This window comes from Canis lupus, chromosome 3 (genome assembly GCF_003254725.2).
Source record: "Canis lupus dingo isolate Sandy chromosome 3, ASM325472v2, whole genome shotgun sequence".
Classification (NCBI taxonomy): Eukaryota; Metazoa; Chordata; class Mammalia; order Carnivora; family Canidae; genus Canis; species Canis lupus.
In genome coordinates this window covers 33,567,696-33,593,775 of record NC_064245.1, presented here as the reverse complement: position 1 = coordinate 33,593,775, position 26,080 = coordinate 33,567,696, and the positions used below count along the sequence as shown (strand labels likewise).

The following is a 26,080-nucleotide window of genomic DNA, read 5'->3' as shown; positions in this document are numbered from 1 at the left end:
TACTGATAGCCTTATGGAGATTCCCTTGTATGAGAGACTTTTTTTCTTTTGCTGCTTTTAAAATTATATTTGTCCTTTTTATTGGACAGTTTTATTACAATTTGTCTTGGAGAGAATTGTTTGGGGGTTGAAATTTTCGAGTGGTCTATTAGCTTCATGAATTTGGGTATCCAAATTTCTCCCCAAGTTTAGGACATTCTGAAGTATTATTTCTTTGAATAAGCTTTCTACTCCCTTCTCACTCTCTTCTCCTCTCTGATTATAGTATATTTTTATATTTTTCCCTTAATAATGTCCTATAAATTCTGGAGGTTTTCTTCATTCCTTTTCATTCTTTTTTATTTTAAACTTCTTCGACTGGATAATTTCAGTTGAACTATCTTCTAACTCACTGATAGTCTCTTTTGCTTGATAATCTGCTGTTGTAACTTTCCATTGAATTCTTAAATAGTCATTGTCTTCTTTAGCTCCAGTGATACTGTTTTTGATTCCCCCCCCCATATCTTTGCTGATCTCCTTATTATGATCTTATATTACTTCCCTAAAGTTGTTATTTATCTGTGTTCTCCTGTACCTCTCAGGATATGTTTAGAACAATTATTTTGATTTCTTTGTTGGACAACTCTGGGATCTCCATTTCTTTGGGGCCAGTTACAAAGAGTTCCTTTGGTGGAGTCATATTTCACTGATTCTTTATGACTCAGTAACCTTGAATGGGTGTCTGCACATTTGAAGAAGAACCTCTTTCAAACATTCTAGATTGACTTTTGGAAGGGAGTCCTTTTGCCTGCTGGTAGGGGCACACTAATGGTGATATTACCCTGAGTCTAATGGTATAGGGTACCAAATGTATAGCATGTGGTAGGCATGATGGGGGGTATTATGTCTCTTCACTTCAGGCACTGGGTTCCACGGCACCAACAACTGTGTGGCCCTCGGCAAGCATTGCAGCAAGCACCCTGTAATGGCCATTGGGTCCTCAGCAATATCTCCATGGTCTGTGGCTAGGGGCCAGAGCAGATGGCTGTGGTGGCTACAGTCAGTGGTGTGCACACTCGGAGTACAGTCAGTGGTGTGCACACTCAGAGTCAGCTGCAGGTATGTAGTGGCAGGGGCTGGTTGCATGTAGTGGTGGGAGCCAGGACAAGCAGCAAGGCCTGGGGCCAATTGAGGTCTCCCTGGCAGCATGGGAGTCCTGGCTGTCTGTGTGCACTACCATTGCTGGGTTATACCACAGGCACATGGGAGTTGGAGACAGGACAGGGAGCAGGTGGGGGCATGCTCATGCACAGCCAGAAGGGCTAGTTAAAGTTCCTGGGCTGGGGCACAGTGGGGAGGGATGCAGGCAGCTGGCATCAGTGAATGTTAATACCTGTGGGGCAACTGCCAGCAGAATCTGCAGGGGTTCCGCGGTGTCTGGGCTACTCTGTGGTTTCTTTGGCAGTAAAATCTGCTGGGTTTGTTGGTAGAGCAGACTACTATGAACCGCTCTTGCTCCTGCTGTGTGGCCACCACTGGCAGCCCCTGTGTTTATTCCTTGTTCTTCACCACCTATTTTACTTATGCTTTTGCTTTGCCAGTCTTGGTTGGGTATAACTGAAGCAGGAACTTAATGTGGTGCCTCCAAAGGCTGGGCAAGCTGGTCACTCACTCAGCTCTTCCTTTCCTGGTGGGGGTACACTTTCTACCTGGGGAGTCTCCTCTTGGTTCTGAGTTTGGGGGATGGGATGTTGGAGCAAAGTGAAGCTGTCTTCCTTTGCTTTCTGTGTGGTTATCCACTGACTTTTTGTTCCATTGTGTTGCTAAAGTTTCTTAAGTGGACTCCAGTTCTCTAACAAAGCTGTTTTTGTTCGTGGAGAGCTAAGTGTTGATCTTTGCGGGGTTACAGATGATGGGCTCTTCTAAGTTGCCATTTCAGTGATATCACTTCCCTATAATATTTTAATTGGGGTGATCTTTTTTGAAAAGCAGTTTAAAAATATGAATAACCAAATAAACTATAAATATTTTTAATAAACATCTAAAGGAAAATAGTAAACATTGCTAATCTAATTTGCATTACTGAAATTATTTTTGTTTAAAATTGATCTAATTTTTTTCCATAATGCTTTCAGCAATATTAATAAGGTCAATAAATATGCACTATTAAATATAAGCCTAGGAAATGTTATTTTCTGTTAGCATTGAGACACAGAGAAGAAAAAGAACATAGGAAAATAGTAAGAGGGGCCCTTTAGGCTGAAGGTAAGGCCAGAAAGGCTCTTTTTCACTTTGCAGTTTTGGCTAGAAGGATGAGGCAGCATTGGGTAAGTAAGAAAAGTGGTGTGAGTAGATGTATAGAGCTCAATATTTTTAAGGAAACAAGGGGAAGCTAATGTGGGGAGTGAGGTCCATTCTAATGCACTGGGGACGTCTGTTGTGATTTAAGCTTAGGAATATGCTGCCTTGTGAAAAAATATGGTTTAAAGGAATCAGGCTTCCAAGTGGCATCAAGGAGCTGTTATGGACTGCTTGCCATATCCAGGTAGGAGATGACAACTCTGCCAGAGGCAGAAGCCGTGGATGGGGGGAAAAAATGGGCAGAGTCATTTTGGAGGGAGAATTGACAGAATTTGTTGATAGAATTGAAATGGAGTGATGTATGAGAAGTGTCAAATGTGATTCCTAGATCTGTCTTGCAGAAGTTGTACTGTTCCTCAAGAAAATGATTTAAGGGAATGAATGAATGGGAACAGTTGAAGGTCATTGGGCTTTCTTGAGAAGGTCAGAGAAAGGTTGAATTTAAGAATTCTGTCTTAAATAACTTGAGCTTGTGTAGCCTCTGAGACCACAAAGTGAAGATATGTAGTGCAGACAAAATGCAGTCAAAGTAGAGGTTTTATATTTGGCTCTCAGCATACTGCTAAGCCCTTTCCGTGAATGTGGAGCAGCAGAGACCACGCTCTGGGCAGCCGGCAGTCAGTGCGCTGGTGCTCGAGCTTAGGGATGGCAGACAGACGTGAACCTTTCTTGGAGGCTGCTGGGTGTTGTCCACTGTGCTGGTGTTCACCTGCACCTGGTGTGCTGTCAGGCCCCAGGCATACAAGCTACGCTTTGCTTACCTGAATAACTGAAAATTGGAGCTGCTTCTGAAGAACATACTCCTTCCCCCTCTCTGCTCTGCTTTCTTGCTGCACAGCTAAGCTAGTGAGACTATCCTTTCTGAACATCTCAGTGCCAAAGCTGGAGCGATGTGTAGGCACATTTGCCGAGGGGTGGGAGTGAGGGGATAGGCCTTAATCTCCCAAATGAAAGTATATTATTAAGCAGGGAGAGGCGAGGCAAGACAGATTTGTTTGGACGATCTCTCTGGGTGTTAAATAACTAGGCAGTGACCCCAGGAGCTGACCCACGGTCTGACTGCTTCCTTGCCTTTGCTCAACCCTTCACTTTCATTTTCTCTGCACTTGCTCTATCCCTTCATTGGTTTAAAATTCCTTGAAAACCTGTGCTTGGAACACCATCCGTAGAACTTGGATAAAACCGAGATGGAGGCTGGCAAATTTGAGAATACAGCAGTGAGTGAGGGGCAGAGGCGTGACATTGCATGTGGGCGGCAGAGGGGGAGGGTTCACAGAAGTGATACCTGAGCTAAGTCTTGAGGAGGTGCAGCAGTTGGGGTGAGCAGTGGAGTTGCAAGGGCATTCCAGACATAGGGGCAAACATGTACAAATGTGAAAGTATCAGTCAGAAGGAAGTAGTTAAGAACTGTGTGCTGCAGCAGGCATAAGACCTGAGTGATAGACAGGGACTGATTCAAAGGATCCCTGTATTCAGGGCTAGTTACTTTAGCTTTGGGCTGTGGGAAGTTTTAGGGCAAGAATCAGAACCTTTCCTGACCACCCACATAGGCCACACATCTACTTTCCTTCTCAGATATCCAGGAGTAGTAGGAATCACTGTTCCATTTAACAAGAGAGGATGTTGTGAGGTCAGAGGCCACATCAAAGCTACCAGATGAGAAAGTCCTGCTCCATACTGCAGGGTGCAGGAGGTCTAAACACCATGTCCAGCAAGTATAGCATTCACTTGGGGGAAAAAAATCAAAATAAAAAAGACTTCTGGAAGGGATCCATGTCTCCATGTAATGAATACGATTCTCTCTGAATACTTGGACCATGTAAGGAAAGGTTAGCCATGTGCCTGGAGCAGAAGTCTTGTTCATCAGATGGGCTGGCAGTGGTCTGGATCTGCCACTTCACCAGGCGATGCCATCTCTCAAAGTCTCACTTCCCATCAGGAAGATTGGAATAGTCTCTGTAGCATGCACCCAAGTTGGGAGATCATCAATGAGCTGGCACAAGCAAGGCTCCTGGCACAATGGCCCCGTGGGCTGCAGCCTCACACAGGAGGTACTTCTGTCTACACCCCCATTATACACATGACAATATGTGTTTTCTCACAGCTTCGACTTGCACTTTCTTTGTCACCTATTTATAATAGTTGGCCAAAGGCTGGCAAGGATCTCCTCCCAGTCACACCCAGTTTCCTCAGTTTCCCTTTTTCTTTTGTCTTTACCTCTTGGCCTCCAGAACACTAGGACACTGAAGCATATGTTGGTCTTCCCTGCATGAGCCTTTGTTTTCCTATAATGTCCATTCACCAGTGGCGTTCCTTTCCTTACTCACTAGGAAAGATGCTAAAACATGTCATCCACAGCCACTCAAGTTGTGTTGTGTGCTCTCTTGAAAGGAGGTTGAGCATATATTTTGCCTTATTTATGTGGTTGAACTGAGACTTGACTGCATGGATCTAGAGAGAATAGGGTTCCTTTAGCATCACCCTTGGGTTTCTTTTCTGAACAGTCATCTGCTTCGGTGGGTCCAAGTACGGTCTACTTACCTAGATGCTCTAAAACACAGTCAAGCCCTGATTATGACCTATGTCATATATTATGTCCTATAGGGTAGGACACCATCTCCTCATGCACATTCTGCAAAAGTTTGAAACTCATCCCAGTGTTTTCAAATTGTGACTGTGTCCCTAGTTCTTTGTTAACCAGCTGGTTTTGTGTATCATTGTCTACTTTTAATTATTTCTCTACCACACTTCACTGGCCCTTCTGGGGGCCACCATCTACCCAGCTAGTATGGTGCAAACCAGTCATGCCACTTGTAGGGCATCCACTATGTACTGGGACGTGGCTGACACATTGAGGAGCTTTGTACTGCTTTTTTTTTTATCACATTGCTATAAATAATGCACCATTTCTAAGTTGATGACTCTTTTCTGAATAGCCTTGAGCTCAGGAATTTAAAGAAAAGTGAGAAAAATCTGAAACCTTTCCTGATTCACAGAAACTCCATATATCTAGAATACTTGTTTGGCTTTGTGGGAATGATGGACTTCACAGAATGAGTTGCTATAGATTCCACATATAAGTGAAATCATATAGTATTTCTCTTTTTCTGTCTAACTTATTTCACTTAGCATAGTACCCTCTGGATTCATCCATGTTGTCACAAATGGCAAGATTTCATCTTTCTTTTATGACTGAGTAATTAATATTCCATTTTACATATATACCACTATTAGTTTTTCATTAAAAAATTTTTAAAAACACACAAATGAACAAACAAAATAGAAATAGACTCTAAATACAGAGAACAAACCAGTGGTTGCCAGATGGGAGGTGGGTGAGGGGATGGGGAAAATAGATAAAGAGGATTAAGAGATACAAATTTCCAGTCATAGAATAAATGAATCACAGACATAAAAAGTACAGCATAGGGAATAAAATCAATAATATTGTAATAGCTTGTATGGTTACAAATGGTAATTACATTCATTGTGGTGAGCATTTCATAAGGTAGAGAATTGTTGAATCATTATACATCTGAAACTAACAAAACATTGTATGTCAACTATATTCAATAAAACAAGGAGGTTACCATAGTAGAAAATAGAGCATTTTGAAATGTGAAGTATGAAAAAGAGATTGAGAGTCAATCCATAGTCATGGAAATTGAGAGCAATGGCACTGATTGGCAGTTTTAAATGGAAAAATCACTGTCAAGTCTCTAAGTATGGAAAACAAGATGCTTTCTGCTCAGTGAATAAAGACCAACAGAAGATTCAGCAGAAATATGGAATTTTGCATTATGGAAGATGATGCAGGCTGCCACTCTGATGTAGCTGTCCTTGGGTCAGTCTTCTCAGGGTCACTTAGTACATCGAGTGTCCTCCTATGCACCTATACATCAAGTGTCCTCCTATGTACCTACCTGTTACAACACCATCCTTTCTATTATCTCCCCAAAAGAAGGATGGGGTGTCATCATTTGAAAGATTCCAGGTTGTTAAAACATGTCAAATAATACTCTAAAACTGGCTAAATTTTTCCATTCATTATCTATAGCATTCAGAAATCTGGAAGAAAAGATTCAGAAATTGAAAACAGCATTATCTGTAGTGTGGAAGACTGGCACTGGGGTTGGGGACTCTAAGGGTTTCACATTACTACTTAGCATGCCCTATGCCCTAGGACCTCTTTGTAAGCCCAGTAAGCTATTGTTTTTTCCGTTCTTTATATAATTTATACCATCTTTAATATTTCTTTCCTTCAATTAGTTTTAGGTTTAATTTGCCTTTTTTATAGTTTCTTAACATATGAAATTAAGTTGTTTCTTCCTTTTTTAAAATGTAGGTATTTATAGCTCTAAATTTCAATCTAGGGACTACTTTTGTTGCATCCTGTACATTTTGGCATGCTGTGTTTTTCATTTCCGTTCATTTCAAAGTTATTTTCTGATTTCTCTTGTGGTTTAGATTCATTTGTTACTTAGGAATGTGGTTTAATATCCACATGTTTATTAAGTTTTCACTTTTCTTTCTGTTACTGATTTTTAGTTTTATTCCATTGTGGTCAGAGGAGATACTTAGTATCATTTCAGTATTTAAATTTATTGAAACTTTTTTTGTGGGTGAACACACACAGTCTATCCTGGATAACGTTCCATGTGCCCTTAAAAAATGTATATTCTGCTGTTGTTGGATGGTTCTGTATATGGCTGTTTGTTGGAGTGTTCTGTATACAGTTGTTTGGTCTGATTACTTTTCAGTGTCTTCTGTTTAAGTCTTCTATTTTCTGATCAATATTCTGTCCAATTTTTTTAGCCATTATTGAAAGTGAGGTATTGAAGTGAGGTTCATGTATGTATAATTTCTATATATTCTTGATAGCTTGAGCCTTTTATTATTATATAGCGTCCTTTTTTGTCTCTTAAAACAAATTTTGTCTTAAGTTCTCTTTTGGTTATGGTTTGAATATATTGTCTTTTTCAGTCTTTTCACTTTCAACTTCTTGTGTTTTGGGAACTAAAGTGAATCTGTTGTAGACAGCATAGTTCATATTCTTTTATTGATTCTATTAGTCTCTGCCTGTTAATTGAAGTTTTATTCCATTTATATTTAGTATAATTACTGACAAGAAAAGACTTTGCCTTTTTTCTATTTGCTTACTATATGTCTTATTTCTTTTCTGTTCCTTGTTTTTTCCATTAGTACCTTTTTTGTGTTCCATTAATTTTTTTTCCTAGTGTACCATTTCAATTCCATCTCCTTTCTCTTACTGTATATATTTGTAGTTATTTTCCAAGTGTTTACTATGGGGATTTAAATTAACATCTAAATTCATGACAATCAAGTTTGAATTAATACTGGCTTAGTTTCAGTGGTATATAAAAATTTTGCTTGCATAGCTCTGTTCCCTTATATTGTTATTGTCACAAATTACATCATTTTACTTAGTGTGGCCAGTAACATTAATTGATAATTCTCATCTTATTCATTTGTCTTTTAAATAATATAGGGTAAGAGAGGGATTATAAACCAAAAATATAATAATACTGGCATTTATATTTTTGTATGTTATTAAAATCTGGAACACTTCCCAAAAAATGAAAATTCTCAGTCTTTGCAGATAAGTTTTGTTTGTGTTGGGGTGCTTCTTCCATGCTTAGCCAGGCAGTTTATAACTTCCATAGCTTTCATGTCCTGCTTTTGCAGTGCCTTTAGCTCAGCTGGAGATGAGAACTTAGTCTTCTTGGGTCTTTTCTGAACATGCATCCAGTCCTGGACACGCACATATTTTTCTAGATTCTCTGGAGTGTTCAGCCCTTACTTCTCCAAGTATCTCTTTCCTTAGGCTCTCATTCCTGGATTTTTCAGTTTGTCTATTGTTTGCCCCCACTGTATACGTTGCCCCATGGCTGTTGTGAATATGTTTGTGCTTAAATGTTTTGAACAAATGGTCCCTTAGAGGACATCTGAGTCTTGGAAAACTCTGAGTCATTTGAAACTAAAGCAAACCCTGAGTCAGTCCTTCAGGGACCTACCTTCAGCTCCCGCAGAATCCTACAGTAGGGATGTGGGCTGCTATTTTCAAAGTCACTGCAGAACTATGAAATGGGGGCTAGTAACAGGGTAAGTTCAAATGCTACAGAACTTGCTCACTGGGATTCAGGTATTTTTTTTTTCTTCATTAAGCATTCTCCTGGCTATTGTTAAGTTCTTTATTAGATTCCAGTTTTCTTTTAAAAAAGAGAGAGAGAGAGAGAGAGAGATGATGTGACAATTTTTTGTCAATTTTTTCATTGCTTTTGTGTGTGTTCCCTAATTCACCACTTTTGCTGATGTCTCCTTTACTTCTTCCCTAGCATTTTTAAAGTATCTATTATGTGTCAGACATTGCATTACATATTTATATTCAGGACTTAAAATGGCACTGTAAAATAAGCTGTATAATCCCCTTTAGAAGACATTTCAGGCCCAGGAATGTTGAGAGCCTGAGATGAGAGTTTTAAAGCAGGGTCTATTTGATTCTACTACCTTTTCTGTCTGCTTCCTCCTGCATTACAGTATTGATTATTTTATGCTTTATGATTAAAGACACACTTGAATTTCATTTTGAGAAAGGAACTTTCTTGCATATTTGTGCTGTTCCTTTTTTGCTGCATTCTTTTTTTATTGTTCAGGCTTGTCTTTATTTTCCTACTTTAGATCTAGTAAGAATTGTGCTGGCCATGTGAATACATATAAAAATTTAACAAAATACTTCCACTCTCAAGTTAATCATTAGAATGCCTTCCTGAAAAACATGAGTATTAATAGATATAGCCATGTTAATCAAAATAGGTCAATAGTTTATGTCCCCTTTTGATATAAAATATGTTAACTTTGCAAAATTATCACACATACACTAACTTTCTTGACATAAATGAGTATTGCTTCCAATAGCTGAAGAGGGATGCAAAGTTCACAGAGAACTTGTAGCCAGCATAATTCCAATGGTTGGTCTCATGTACATTTTTATTATGAGTACAAGATGAATAAATTAGCCTTCAACTGACTAAAATTGAAATTACTGACTAAAATTGAGTTACTGAAATCTGTAACTCAAGCTTGAAGTAAGTCGTAGAATTTGCCTCCATTGCTGAAAAGAAGATATTCATTATGTTCATAACAGATTTTTTTAAAGCATGGAACTCTACAATTGTATGAATCAGAACATTCATCATTTTAGTATATTCTTATTGGAATTTTCACATAGTTTCCTAAGTTCTGCTTTTTACCAGGTTGCCCATCACTGAATTTAAATTTTATTACATTTTAAGCAGGTCATCTGCACCCTTTATTCTTTTAGCTCTCCATTGGCTACTCCTCATTCCAATATCTCACTAACGCTTGAAGAACTTGGTATCTCATCTATTCTTGATCATAGGCAAAACTACTGCCTATGATTTCAGTAGGGCCATTAGTGTTAGGGTGATGCTCCTTTAGGAGGTTGGCTAACCAGGACGAGCACAACAGCCAGGTCCTGAAAGTAATGAGGCTTTCAGTTCTGGTCTGAACCAAACACAATGCCAGTAGATCTACAACTACCACAGAAGGGATCAGTACATATACTATAGTTAATAAAAAGGGAGAGGAAGGGATGAGCCTGGCAATGACCTTGGGATTCCAACATGCACTGTTTCAAAAAGTTTAAATTCAAAAAGTTCAGTTTTTAGGTAGTTGACTGAATTTTAGAATACATTTTTCCTCAAAACATTATTATAAATTGTATTTAGGTTCCCAAGAACTGGTATACCCTAACCAATAGTATGCATGGCACATCATGTTAGTGATGTTTTATAAGATGAAAGATGCTTTCTTGCATTCTTTTATTAAATGAAAAGGTTTGAAGTTTTTTTCTGAATTCAGGCATACAAGGGAGAAATCTCGGGTGGAGTAGGGTTTTAGCATCAGGAAGATATCAAAGGGTAAGGAGAAGCAGGGCTATGTGTTATTCCTAGCACCAGTGACTTATTAAATATATATATATATAATTTATATTTGTATATATAGTATATTTACATATTTGTATTAATAATAATGTCAATTATCTGTAACTGAATGCATGAATAAACTTCTCTCCATTCGCCAGTCTAGAGGTGAGTTAAATATAGAAAGAGGAGGCATATACCCCTCAGGGCTGGGCTTCCTTTTGACATCCCTCACAGTAGAAAAGATGCTCCTCACATGCAGTGTGAATCTACAGTTACATCAACAATGAGGATGTGACTTGCCATAGAGCAAGGAGAATTAATTATCCAGCAGCATTCCTACTGGAGGGTTGAAGGAGCCCTTCACAACCCCATACAGGTGGGAATAAGCCAGTGGCATCACAGCGAGGCTACAATATAATAAAGATGCTGCCTACAGGAATGCCAGGTGAACAGTGCCAGCTTTGCTCTATCTCAAAACCCTTCAGCCTTTCAGATGGGAGCTGCTATGGTAAATATAAGTTATCTACATTAAGCATTCATCTGTTCTTTACAAGGACTCATGGGGCTAGAAAAGTATCAAGACCAAATTAAGCCTTATTTCTTTCCCATAACACCAATCGATAGATGCTATGTTAATATTGAATTCTAAGAGTCCCCCCAAAATTTCATATATTGCCTGAGCGCTATTGTAGGAACTTTAAAGAAAGGTTATGTTTCCACTGAGTAAATGTAGCTGAGGCATGGTGTGTAGCTCAAAAACTGACCAAGCCAGGATACTTTGCACGAGATGCTATTTCATTATCAAGTTCTGAATTTTTATTGTAGCAAACACTTTGTGAGCTGTTAATAAATTTGCTAATATTACTAAATTTCTTAACTTTGGAAAATGATTTCAAAATATACATGGGGCTGCTCTTCAGCATTCTAACAACTGGCCATTTGATTAGTAATATGATTTTTTAAGGGAAACTCCTGTATTAGTTTCCTATTGCTGCTGTAACAAGTTACCACAAATGTAGTGACTTAAGACAACATACATTTCTTACTCACTGCTCTGGAGGCTAGAAGCGTGAAGCAGATCTAACATGGCTAATATCAAACTTTTGGCAAGACTGGGTCCCTTTTAAATTCTCTAAGGAGGAATATGTCCTTGCTTTTTCCAGCTTCTTAGAGGATGTGTGCATTCCTTGGCTCCTGGCCCTGAACTACTCCTTACATCATTACATCTCTTTCTCTGAGCCTGACACTCCTGTTTCCTTCTTATAAGTAGCCTTGTGATTATATTGGGCTCACCCAGATAACCCAGGATAATCTTCCCATCTCAAGAATCTTAATCCTGTCCACCCGAAAAGTTCCTTTTGCTGTGGTAGATAAGAAGAACTAGGATATGACTATCTTTGGAGGTTGTTATTTTGCCTACCACAATCTGTCTTCTGGTCCTCCTCAAAACTCCTGTCTGTCCCATATGCAAAATATATTAACCCCATCCCAATATCTCCAGTGTCACAACTCATTACAGCATTGAATTAAAGACCAAATCTCGGCAGCTCGAAAGTTCCAAATACCATTATTGGAGTTATCTGAATCAGCTATGCCAGATGATCGGGGGGTGTGATCTACCCTGAGGCACAATACCTTCCCATCTGTGAATTTGTGGAACTCAAGAAACAAGTTTCTGCTCCCCAAATCAAATGGTAGGACAGACATATAACAGTTACAGATATTCCCATATGAAAGGGGGGAAATGTCAGGAAAAAATGAAGCACTGTTCCCTCTCTCTGTCCTTTTCAGTTCAAACTGGCAGTGTTTCTCCTGGTATAAAATTCTCAAAAGTTTTGTAGGTCTCTTATGTGTGTCTCAAGAATTCACACTACTAGACTAGAGACTCCTAGTTAAATCTTTCATGGATAATCTAATCTTTATTCCTGTCTTTTGCTTACACGGTTGAGGGGACCCATGAGTCACATACCTAATCTCAAAGAGTCTACTGTGTAACTGAATATTCTGACCTTTTGATATTTTGAGGCATTGGCAAAAGGCTGTCCAACTATACCCATGTCTTTATTTTAAAGGCGTGTTTTTTTTTTTTTTCCTGACAATTAATCTTCTAATTATAGCATCTTTTGCAACCTGGATAGACTGAGAATTTCCCAAATCATCAAGTCCTGGTCCCTTTTTGTTGGCAGTTATTCCCTCATCCTATCTTTTTCTTCTCACATTTTACTACAAGCAACAGGAAAAAAAAAAGGCCCCAACTACAACACTTTGTTTGGAAATCTCATCTAAGTATCCAATTTCATCATTGTATCAGTTGCATAAAGCCCCTGGAATTCTTTCTGGATTCTCTAGGAGGGAATCTGTTCCTTGTCTCTTCCAACCTTCTAGGAGCCACCTGCATTCCTGAGTTTCATGGCCACATTACTCTGATCTCTACTTCTGTCATCACATCTCCTTTTAGACCCTGAGTCTCCTCCTCCCTCTCATAACACTTGTGACTATACTGGGCCCATCTGAGTAAACCAGGATAATCTTTCCTATCCCAAGGGCCTTAATTTAATCACATCTATAAAGCTCCTTTGTCATTTAAAGTAACATATCTATGGGTTTGGGACTGTGGGGAGTTAGGACATGAGCATCTTTGTAGGACCATTTTTCTGCCTGCCACCAATACACCTCCTACTGCACTAGTGCAGTATTTTCATGTAAGTGAAGAAGGCTCAAATCTGAAGAAATTATTGAGTAGACATCTGGAGACTAAGCCCCTTTTCACACTTACCAACTTTTTTTTTTTTTTTTTTCAGAGAGTAAAAGCAATTGTTATTTTCTTTCTTTTTCAAATGGGAAACTAGACCAGAGAAGTTAGGCAGTTTTACAAAGGTTACACAGTTAGTTAATGGCAAAGCTACTTTAGATTTGGCTGTTTTAACCATCTTAAAGTGCTTTTTAATGTGAGCTGCCCCTGGTCAAGCAGGGAGCTCTCTAGTGAGTTTAGGATCCTAAACCCTTAAATAGGATAATATAAATCCAAGTTGAAGCAAATAGTTTATCTCACAAAGTGCCCTTTCCCACCCTAAAAATAAAATGTTGTTGAAAATTGGGACATATGTTTCAATGAGTTAATGCTTAAATGTCTTAACAGAACTGGGAAGAAAAATTGACATTCAACCTCTGGGAAAAAAGTACTAGATTCTTGGTTCTACTAGTAATTCAGTAAAGTTTTTCCATAAGGCACATTTCTTAACCTTTTGGATTTCATTTCCTTCATCTGGAAAGTGAAAGTTTCTAGTAGGTGTCCTGACTGGCTCCTTGGAGCTATGACAATCTATTATTCTTTAGAGTGCTTTGATCTCAATTCTGTGTGAAGGAGGTTGGTTATATATCGAGGCATTCTACATTTCAGGGACTCCATGAATGGAAGGCTTCCTCTTATCTAGAGATATTTTTTGAGTATTATAAAGGCATAAGCCATTTTGGAAATGTTTGAAGAGATCAAAAATTTAAATGTTGTTTACCTACTGAGGCTGAAACATTTGCTATTAGGGGATTTAGCTGAATAATACATTCATCCTTTAGAAGACATTATCATAGATGTATATTTTTCCAGGATTTGGAACTATACTTCTAAGGAGGCCTTTTAAAATGGAGGAACAGTCCATGAGGCTTTACTGATAGTACTTATTGAGATGGTAATTGTAGAATTACTATCTTTTTTTGTGTGTTTTTGCTGGAATTACTCTTTCTTTAAACATACTCTTCTTTTTAGATCCAGCTAAATTCTGTCCACTGGTCTCTGCCTACCATCACTAAACTCTCTGCTCCTCCAGCTATATGCTGAAAGCAAACTCATTGGTATACAATTCTTATCATCTTTAAATATCAGTGTATTCGGTTTCAGAAGTAACCAGCTCTCAGCACCAAACAGCCAGAATAAAGGAGAACATGAGATGAACTGAGTAAGAAAGAGATGAGACCACCATGGCAGAAAGGAAGACTTTTAATCCTTGTTATAAATACATGATGTTGGCCAAGAAAGAAGGAAGACATGAGGAAAAGGGGAAAAAGTCAGGAGTGAGCACTGTGCCCACGGTGGGAGGTTAAGTCTCCCTGAGGGGATCTTCTCTGACAAGTAGGGGCAAACAATAGAAATGCCAGGTGGTGGTGCCTCCAGGGGCCATGGAGATGGAAGCAAAGTACCACCATAAAGCAGAGAGGGAGGAGGGATTAACCATGAATCACCACACTGCCAAGGACTCAGACAACACATCTGGCTTCAAGTCAGCCTCCAGGCCTGATGGGCAGTAGTATGTTTCCTGGGGGACAGAAGCTGTTATGTGAGCTGGCAGACATGGCTGTGTCTAGAGAGAAGATTCTGCTGTGGAGAGACCATCTCCACATCACTCTGATGATGAGACTAGGGCCCGTAAAGTTGTCAACATTTGGGGGTGGGGGGCAACTTGAAGACTGCAGAGCTGGGTCTACTGGTTCAAATGTGTCATACCTGTGGCTGGGCTAAGACAGTCAGGATCACCTGAAGCAGCCCTGCTCACACCCTACCTCCCACTGCTCCCACTGACTGAGCCCAGGGTCTTCCTTACACCAGCATCCATAACCTGTCTGAACAGAGGCTGTAGACCAGCACAGAATCTCCAAATCAAAACAGGTCTCCTCTAAGTTCCTACAGCACTGTTATGTTGTGTGCTTATTCTCATATTTATTGCTTTATACGTGGCATTACAGCTCTATATATACTTCCTATCATCCCACTAAAAATTTGCGTCTGAAGAAAATTCTAGATTATCTGAGTTCATTGTGAGTTTATCTTTTAAAACATATTTGACTCCTTTAAATGTTCTGTCCCACTATTTGCTTTACTTTAAAAATGTCTTAAATTGGGGCAGCCAGGGTGGCCCAGCTGTTTAACGCTGCCTTCGGCCCAGGGCATGATTCTGGAGTCCCAGGATTGAGTCCCACGTTGGGCTCCCTGCAGGGAGCCTGCTTCTCCCTCTGCCTGTGTCTCTGCTTCTCTCTCTCTGTGTCTCTCATGAATAAATAAATAAATTTTTTTAAAAAGTCTTAAATTTGCTAACAGCCAGATACAGTTAGCATTATTTTCTTATGTGTTGGCTAAATGCTCTCTTCACAGGCATTTTAAGTCATAATTTCCCTAATTCTAATAAGTAAGTATTCAATTTATCCACTTCATAGTCTCTAATAATAGCTCTTTTACATAGTTTATGTTATGTTGGAGAGGTCCTTTCATGTAAACAATCTAAAAGTCTAACAATAGCTAATTGGTTTAATATATGCATTATTTTGTTATTATTATACATTAATATTATACATATTATGTACACATGTGTATATGTAATATATACATGTAATATATGTATATATATAAACACATAGCCCACACATCTGTATCCTAGAATTAAATATTCATGTTTTAGAGTCATCGTTATATAGAGATTTTGACATGGGAAGTACCCTATTCCTAATGTTAGGCATAAAAAAGACTGAATTTTACATATATTTTGCAAAAAAAATACATATACATGTATACATGTATACATATACATCTCAAAAAAACCCTGAACAAAATTTACCAGGTGAAATTATGTTAAATGATATCTATTTGTAGTTTTCTCCTTCCAATTCCTCTGTACATTTCCACATTCTTCTATGAACATATACAGTGTGTCATTTTAAATGTCATATCCCTGCCTGAATGTGAAACTCTGGTGCTGTGTTCTAGTCCATGTGACTCACACCTTTTGAGCATTACTCCATCCTTGGGGGAATGGCCTCTCAAGCTATTGGCTTGAGACTGACTCATATGTTTGTGTCATTCATTTATTTAGAGAATACATACATTAGCTACTCTGTAATCATCAAGTGTGAATTCTGTGCCCAATTTAATAGCAAAAGGTTAATCTGTTGTAACAGGAGGAAGTAGTTAAGGCAAAAATGAATGTTTTTACATATTTATTCTCACCCTGAGCACATAGCAAGATCCAGACTCAATATAAGAGGGAAGGACCAATAGTGCTAATATCATGTCAAATTATTATTTGTCTAAAAACATAAATATAACAGTTATTTAAAGGTGAATGTTTTATGAGTTCATTCTGGGTAATTTAATTTCATTTTAAATAATAGATTAAGAAATTCAAAGAAACAGAAGATTAACGCATTAAGGAAATTTAGTGAAATTTACCTAATTAGTGAAGTTTGTAGCGAAATAAAAGCACAACAGTGTGGCCACTTTGGAAGTGTACAGAACCCATTACCACTTGGTGTGTGGTGGATGTGCCAGTAGGGAACCAGTGCAGTTGAGGGCCTAGAATCAAATGATGACTTTCTGACATAATAGCTCCACATCCTTGTCCTGATCCTTTAATGTCTATGTATCACTTTCCTGACTTCTAAATTCAGATATTAATAGCAACAAATCTTAACAATGCTACTCTGATTAGACACATTAGTGCCTGGCATAGACCTGGTGGATATTATTATGACCATTGCTGTTTGAGTCATTGATGACAGTGGTAGTAGATAGTAGTATTATTATCTGGAAGACAAGGCTTGGATTAAAACAATTAGGCTGTACAGAAGATTGCTGTCATAATACAATTTCACCTTCTCTACAGTGTCATGTCATCAGTCCAGTATACAATAATTGTAGCCAGCTTCTGGTCAAGATTTTCACTGAGCATTTATGTTGCACATTTATATTTTTTGAGCTTATAAACAATTATAGAAAATCAATATATTTTCAGCCTTTTTAAAAGAAGTTTTTTAGATTACTTTGGATAAGGGATGGGAAACAAAGAATAAATCATTTTTAAAGCCATCGGAAATTGCTTTACAAGTGGTAATGTATGTATAGACACACAGACCAAGATACAGAACTGACTAGATTTGACTTAAGCCTTATTTTTAAATGATATCATCTTCAATGCAAACCTATATAATTTGATGGGACAGTTTAGACAATTTCATGAAAGATGGTAATTAAAATAATAAGTGAAGTACTTAACATGGTTTTATGGAACATGGTGGCTGCTCAGTAAATAGCCAGAATTGGTAAGTCATTTAAAGGTCTGCATCTCGAGATGCCTGGGTGGCTCAGTGGTTGAGTGTCTGCCTTCAGCTCAGGATGTGATCCCGGGTCCATGGATCAAGTCCCGCCTTGGGTTCCCAATGGGAGAGCCTGCTTCTTCCTCTGCCTATGTCTCTGCCTCTCTCTCTGTCTCTCTCATGAATAAATAAATAAAATCTTTTAAAAAATAAAGGTCTGCATCTCTTACTTTTCAGCTTGACCATCTCCGCAGAGTGCCCAATGCAACTTGAGGACTTCCCGATGGATGCCCATGCTTGCCCTCTGAAATTTGGCAGCTGTAAGTTATTTTCACAAGTAAGAACCATGGATATACTTTTGGGGTTATTTCCACATTTATTCAGAATTTAGGTTCCATATGTGAAAATGGATAGCAGTCTACTTGAGAAGACTCCAATGCTGTGGATTTCTTATACATTTGTCCTCACAGACTAGTTTCCTTATCTGTGACTGAGAGAATATGAGTAGAGGCATGAACCATCAGAATTTGATCCTGGCGAAGTGTTTCCAGATCTTCACCTGACACTTCTTTCTTGTTTTCAATTCTCAGAATGCAGGTTGCCTTCTCCAAGGTGCCAGTCTTCAAGACCCAGTTTCTAGTACCCAGCCAGTATCTTTTTTTATTGCATTATAGTCATTGCTGTCTTAACTGACTTCTTCTAAATGTTCCATGAGAGCAATGACATTATCATATTCACCCTCACTAACTGACCCTGTACACATATTAGGAAACATGAACATCTCTCTGATTCTAGTAGAAAGTATTGAATTCTAGCCATCCCAGACAGTGGAGTGAGGACACTGGCCCCAAAGTATGCCTACAGCCTCATCCTCACTTCTGAGATATTGGGAGGCAGGGTTAGAACCAAACTGTTCCATTCTTTCTTTATGCTATCATTTGTGCTCATGCTATGTGAAGTTTTCATTTTTGAAAGCAGAAGAATGTGCTCTTTGAGACTGAGCAGCAGACTTGTATTAATGTACTACATTTTTTATAATCGATAAACCAATATTGTTAAATTATTATTAATCAAGGTTCATAGTTTATGTTAGGGTTGACTCTTGCGTTGTATATTCTATAGGTTTTGATTAGTGTATACACCATTATATTATCATGCAAAGCTGTTTCATTGCCCTTAGAATCCTTTGTACTCCACTGATTCACCCTCCCTTCCCTCAGTCCCTAATAACTACTGATCTTTTGACTGTATCCATAGATTTCCTTCTCCAGAATGTCATATTTGGGATATAGGATTTGGGATCCTCTAGTATGCAGCCTTGTCAGATTTCTACTTTTACTGCTTTAACTAACCTTAAATGTGCTCAGAACACTTATATTAGCAGACAGTTGGACTAAATCATCTAACACAAAGCCTATTTTATAATAAAATATTGAATATCTCATGCAGTTTATTGAATACTGTATAAAAATTAAAAATGGAGTGATTGCATGGGCATAGAATGGTTGCAAATGTGTCAGTTGTTTACCCTTGTAATCACCTGGTTGATTGGGAGCTGTGGGTCACTGCTACAGCCCAGAACCACATATTGCTAGCTTGGGAAAAGATCACAACTCAAAATTTGAAATACAGTTGCTACTAAGTGCATGTTGTTTTTGTACCACCATGATGAAAAATCTTTAGTCAAACCATCTTAAATTGGGAACTGTGTATATTTTTATATAGCTTTTTTAGTTGTTGCTGTAGTTGTTTACATACAGTTGACCCTTGAACAACATGACAGAGGCACCAACTTCCCATACAGTTGAAAATCCATGTATAACTTTTGACTCTCCAAAACTTAATTACTAATAGCCTACTGTTGACTGAAAACCTTGCCTATAACCTAAACAGTCAAATTACACATATTTTATACGTTCTACGTATTATATACTGTATTCTTACAATAAAGTAAGCCAGGGAAAAGAAAATGTTACTATGCAAATCATAAAGAAGAGAAAATGCATTCACGGTATTGTATTCTACTTATTGAAAAAAAATCATGTATTAGTGGACCTGTCTGTTCATACCCATGTTGTTAAGGGTTAACTGTATACATAACTTATCACAATTTACTAGTGTCTTCATTTTACCAGACCAACTGAAAAACAAAAACCTTACCTCACTTTAAATATGCTTACCTTCCCATAATTATAATACAGTTGTCTTAAAGATGTTTTTTGTACAGTTAGAAACATATCAGAGTGTTGGCTTTATTTGAACCATCAAACTTAGTTCTACAAACTCAAAACAAGAAAGAAATCTGTTATATTTATCCATATTTTTACTTACTGTCTTCTTTTTAAATTCTCATTGCTCCGAGATATTTTATAATAAAGTAATAAAAATAATAATGTGATAACATATTTTATAATAAAGCTTATCTTATAACTGCTTAGAAAACTTCCTTTAGCCATTTTTTAGGATAGACTACTGGCAATAAATTATCTTTGTTTTTCTTCATCTGAAAATGTTTTGATTTTTCCCTTCCTTCCTGATAGATATTTTCACCAGATATAATATTCTGTCCTGATAGTTCTTTGGCACTTGAAAAATGTGCTACTTTATTCATGCTTCCTTGTTTTCTGATGAGAAATCTGATGCCATTCAAATAATCTTTCCCTTATAGGTAAGATGTCATTTTTTTCTTTGGCTTTTTTTTTTCTTTGTCTTTAGTTTTCAGAAGTTTATTATTTGTATTGGTGTAGATTTCTTTGAGTTTATCCCGTGTGGGCCTTGCTAATAAGCTTCTTGAATCTATAGATTTTTGCCAAATTTAGAAGTTTGAGCAATTATTTCTTTGAATACATTTTCTCCCTCATCTTCTTTCTCTTCTCTTTTCCTGATTCCAATGTCATGAATATTAGATCTTTTTTTATATTCCCATAAGTTCTGAAGCTCTTTTCATTTTCTCCTGTTTTTTTTCCATTTTTCATATTATTTAATTTCTGTTGTTTTATCTTTGAACTTACTGATTCCTTCCTTTTTCCCCTCCATCCTGCTTATGAACTCATGTATTGAGCTTTGTTATTGTATTTTTCAATTCTGTGAAGGTTAATTTACGTGTCATCTTGACTGGGCCATGGCATGCCCAGATATTTGGTAAAATATTCTTCTGGGAGATGTCTGTTAGGATACTTTTGGATAAGATTAACATTTAAATTAATAGACTGTGGCAAGCAGATTGCCTTTTCTAATGTGGGTGGGTCTCATTCAATTAGCTGAAGTCCTGAACAAAACAAAAAGTTGACCTTCCTATGATAAGAGGAAACTCCTCTTGCCTGACTGCCTTGGCCAGGACCATTGGTCTTTTCCTGCCTTTGAATCAAACTGAAACATCAGCTCTTGGGTCTCTGGCCAGCCAGTTCTCAGACTGGAACTCACCATCAGCTTTTCCCGGGTTTCCAGCTTTCTGATTGAAGGACTTCTCAGCATCCATTTTCACATGAGCCAATTCCTCATAATAATTTTTTTTAAAGATTTTATTTATTTATTCATGAGAGACACAGAGAGAGAGAGAGGCAGAGACACAGGCGGGGGGAGAAGCAGGCTCCACGCAGGAAACCCAACATGGGACACGAACCTGGGTCTCCAGGATCAAGCCCTGGACTGAAGGTGGCGCTAAACCGCTGAGCCACCTGAGCTGTCCTCTGTGTATGTATATATATATATATATATATATATATATATATATATATTTTTTTTTTTTTTTTTTAAGCGTATCTATGTTCTATTGATTCTATTTCTCTGGAGACTAACACATATACTGGTTCTGAGAAGTGGGTGCTGCTGTAACAAATACTTAAAAGTGTGGATGTTTCCTAAAAAAATAAAGTATGTAAGTGCCCTTAAAACTGGATAATGGGTAAAGACTGGAGAGAATTGTGGTGCATGATAGAAAAAGGAAATATTGCTGTCAAGGGACTTGGTGATTGTGGTAAGAGCTCAGAAGGAAAAAAGGAGATCTGGAGAGAAAGCTTTAATTTTCCCAGAGAATCCACAAATAATCATGAACAGAATTCTGATAGATATATGGTGTGAAAGGTTTTCTGGTGAGGTCTCAGCAGAAATGAAGGACAAGATATAAGAAACTGGAGGAAAGGCAATCCTTGTTTATAAATTGAGTGAATTGTGTTCAAAACAATTGGTTAAATTGTGTTCCAGTGTTTTGTGGATGGTAGAACTTGTAAGCAATGAAATCAGATATTTTGTTGAGATGTCTAAGCAAAGTGTTGAGTTCCTCATAACTGCTTCTAGTAAAATATGAGAAGCAAGAGATGAATGAGAGAAAGAACTATTAAGCAAAAAGGAACTAGAACTTAAATATTTGGAAAATCTTTAGCCTGCCCTATTGTGAAAAATGAGGAAGCTTATTATGGAGAGAACACCAAGGGTGTGAATGGACAATGACTTCATAAAATTAACACTCATTATGTTGATCAGCCATTTAAACAGAAACCAGGAAAAATGACTGCTAAGGCAAGTCAGAGATCATAAGGGCTGCCAGTACCATTATAGGCCTCAGTATCAAAGAGCAGAACTGCCAGCCCAGCAGAGTTGTGTGGGCAGGGTCCTTACAGACAGCCTTGGCAGCAGCACCCCACAGAGCAATTGGGATGATGCTGCCACCCCACTGGGCCTGGAGAACAAAGCATTGAATCAAAGAGGAAGATTCTCAGGCCTTAAGAACGCGCCTTGCTAGATTTGGGACTTGCTTGAGACTCATCACCCCTGTCCTTCTGATTTCTCTTTTGGAATTGGAATGTCTGCCCTCTGTCTATCTCAGCTATTGTATTTTGAAAGCACATAATTTGTTTGGTTTCACAAGTTAACAGCTGAAGAAGAATTTTACCTTAGGATGAATGGAGTCTCACCCATATCTGATTTAGATGATATTTAGATGAGACTTTGTACTTTAGATGTTGGAATTGATGCTGAAATGAATTAATATTTTGGTGCTATTGGAGTGGAATGGCAATATTTTGCATTCAAAAAGGACATGAATTTGATATGCTATTTTGATAGCTCTAGACTATCTTTTGGTTCTTCAAGCTAGTGAGACCAAGGGATGTATCTAAGCTTAAGTCATCTCACAGCTCTGACTCAAAGCTTTTTAAGTAAAAAGGCATTCCCTTCTTCCAAGTGGTAACTCGCTCCAGTTTCTTTCTCTATTTGTTCACTCTCCAGGGCCTTCAGGGTGTTCTCCTTTACATGGTGTCCAGAGTTAGTAGTTGTTACCTGATAACAACTGCCACTAGCAGGGGAAGTTTTTTGACTCCAGGGGTTTTGTATCATTCCTATCATTTCAAAGAGATTTTTGGAATTAGGAGAGGTGACTGTGGGTGAGGAGCCCAAAGTTTAAGTTGGATGGAAATATTTTTTTTTTCAAACTATGAAACTTAAATGCCATGGGAAAATTAAACATGTTTATTTGGCAGAAGCAGTATAATGAAAAGGGACTTTCTCCAGGATTTATTTAAGTCATTTATTGCCTTGGGATGGCTTGCACATCAGTACTTGAGGCAAAACCTTCAGAAGATCTGTATGACATCTTATTTGGGAATCACTGATTGATGTCCTTGAAGGGAAATGAACTGTTCATGTCCCCAAGAGGGAAATGAGTTGTATGACTTAAAATTATACCCCTCTTTGCATTTGAAAATTATGCTCTTGGGTAAAGGCAAAACACTAAAAGTGAAATTATCACTTTTTTCATCATTAGTTAAATAAGTTCAAGTTAATGTGATACTAAGGTATAACAATAGGTGTGCAGGACAGGCAGTACAAAAGCAATTCTGGTAAACGAAAACATGTAACCCTCTAAATCCTTTGCTAAATTATCTCATATTCAACAGCCAACCAACTGCAGTTAAGTCATTCAAAGATAAAATACACATCTGATAGGATTTCAACATCACTTCTACAATCATACCGAATAAGAGGAATTAGTGTGTGTGTGCACGCGTGTATTTTTTTAATTCAGTAGAAAGCCCAAAACTAATATAAACATTTCTTGAAATCAGTAGAGTTTTTAAACTCTCATGCTAAATTTCTTTTTTATCTGCTTGATATTGGAAAATTGGTTTTAGATGTTGATTGCTTATTTATATCTGCCATTAATATCGTTACTATAAGATACAAGGCAATTAGGGTTTTCTTCATACGTTTATTATAATTTTAAGAGAAGAATTAGTATTTAATTGTTTTTCTTACTTGTCTTTCATCTTTTTGATTCACTAAAAGTAGCTGTTTGGCCAAGTAGTTCACTTATACCATGGGCATCTGAGCATGGTGCAGAGGCTAAATGTGATAGTATAATGAGTTTCAAATTACCCAATCCAACAGCTCTCTGCTCTCAGGAGACAAAAGAATGCAAATAGGTGTCATTATTCTAATGAGCCACATGCTCTGGCTTCTCTAATACAGAACTGAATTAACAGACATTTCAGTTATTGCTATCTCTACTCTCAATAATTCAAACAAATGTTTAAATTAGCCTTAGTTTACAGAGGAATAGCTCCTAGTCCATAAGGAAATTCTGTAAAGATAATGGCATGGCTTATATTTGGAAGCAAATGCTTAAATCAAGACTTTTTAGAAAAGAAAAAAAAATTAATTTTTTTGTTCATTTTATTTGTGGAATGATGCATTAAATAGTAGATTAAATCATGAGACTACATCTGGATTCATGAAAATATATGCTAAATTAGATACAGATGCCTCTTTGGTAAACATCCAGTGGAGAGAATTTCACAAAATCAGGGTAAATCTCACTGTAGAGAGCTATTAGTTCATTCAAACATGTGGAATTATGACACTATTAACAGCATTCATCATGCCCAGCCTGTAGCTACTCAGCATTAGTGTGAGTCTGTGAGGTCTTAGAAACATGTTGCAGTCCTGTCTGTGTAGTGTCGGAGTTTAGATGCACTAATTAACCTTGATTATTATTATTTAACAGATACACTGGACGTGTTCTCCTTTCTGCTAGGTGCAGTGAGAATCACAGAAGCGTGAGTGGTGCTGTGACCCCAAAAAGTTGATGGATACATTACATCATGAGGTTAAACACCACTGTACAGCTGAGAGCCAATTGGAATTCAGACAGGGAAACTCATCAAGGGGATGATATTTTAAAATATCATCCTGGAATCTAGAAGAATTTGTGTAGAAGGCATAACAGAAATAAGAGCAAAGCAAAATGACTGGGGGTCAGTTAGTGGAGGTGATGAACACCTCCTTTGAGAAATGACAGGATGGCATTACAACTCAAATGTGAAAGTGTAAATAGGCGGGTGGAGTGGGAGATGTATGTAGAGCAAGGGGAGAATGTGCTCCAATGAGACCAAGAGCTAGGAATTTGCCCTGAAGCACTAGAAATGCTAAGAGTTGAGAATAGGGTGGTGACCAGAAGTGACAAGTGGATATACAGGATGAAAGGGGGACACGAGTCAAAGATTGCATTACAATTTTAGGACTAGGTAATTTGGGAAATCTATTTTCCATGAGGAAATTGAAAGTAATTAGAAGGAACTACTGGTTTCAAGGTTTAAAAAAGCTGATTGGTTTACAAGATGGTGGGAAATTACTTGAAGGGATTTCCTCCTAATATTACCTCTAGCCTTTTGCCCTGTGCCTCACTCATTTCCATGAGGCAAGGGCCTTTTCTGCTGGGTGGGTGACAGCACTTAGTCCTTCTTGCCTGATTTGTTCTCATTTAAGTCCATGAACATGGAGAGCGCAGTTTTTTGACTCTCTCTGTCAGACCAGTCAAGGCAGTGACTACATAATTTTATATACTGGACCGTGGAGTGGTTATGCACCATTTGACTAGCAAATCTCAACCTTCCACTGTAATTTCTTGGTGACAAGGCAGAAATGTTATCTGTTCCTCTCCATTTGTAAATAGCTGCCCTTATGTCTCCATTGATTCTAGGAAGAAAGAGGCATGGCAAAGCCCCTCTGATCTGACTTTTAACTGATGATTTGAAAGCAGAGATATTGGGTATCCAGTAGGCTGCTAGAAATGATCTATCTACATACATTTATGTCTTATGAAGTTTGTAATCTAGATTATGCAATTGGTAGATCAGGTGTTGACTTGGATATTAGCTCAGGATACTGAGGTTCAGGAAGGCTGAGTACCCAGCAGAAGATCATAGAGGGGTTAGGCAGTGAGATCTTCTGAGGCAGTTATTCTGCTCATGCCCAGCTTCTGTTTCGGGGGGGGGAAGGAAAGGCTGAGGACATGGCTGTCAGGGAACTTAAATTCTGTATGTTTTCAGATTACCCAAATTTTGCTTTTGGGGGTGTATCATAATCTACATTTCTTCTAACATCATAGGCAATGAATACACAAAGCAAACCAGATTTCCTCCCTGGTTATTGGCAGTTCCTGGGTTCCCAGGTACCCATGCAGCCTAGCAGATAAGGCTAACCTATGGTCTCCACACATTGTATTTGCTTTTGACTTACAGAAAGTGAATTCAGGTGGAAAGATCTCTTCATATGACTGCATCTGACACACACCAAGAATCCTTCCCAATATATGGGTAATATTTGCTATATATGGATAAATATTATGCTAATATTTATTAAGTACCTACTGTATGTCAGGCATAGGCTAAATACTTGACATTGATGAATATACTTTGTCC

The 26,080-nt window shown here is 38.0% G+C and overlaps 1 protein-coding gene across 1 annotated transcript in view; it reads left to right on the top strand.

Moving 5' to 3' along the window:
* GABRA5 (gamma-aminobutyric acid type A receptor subunit alpha5) overlaps nt 1-26,080 on the top strand; it is an 82,106-nt gene that overhangs the window by 37,762 nt on the left and 18,264 nt on the right. The window contains 1 exon segment of the mRNA XM_025437893.3: nt 17,622-17,704. Coding sequence (XP_025293678.1) covers nt 17,622-17,704 — 83 coding nt within the window.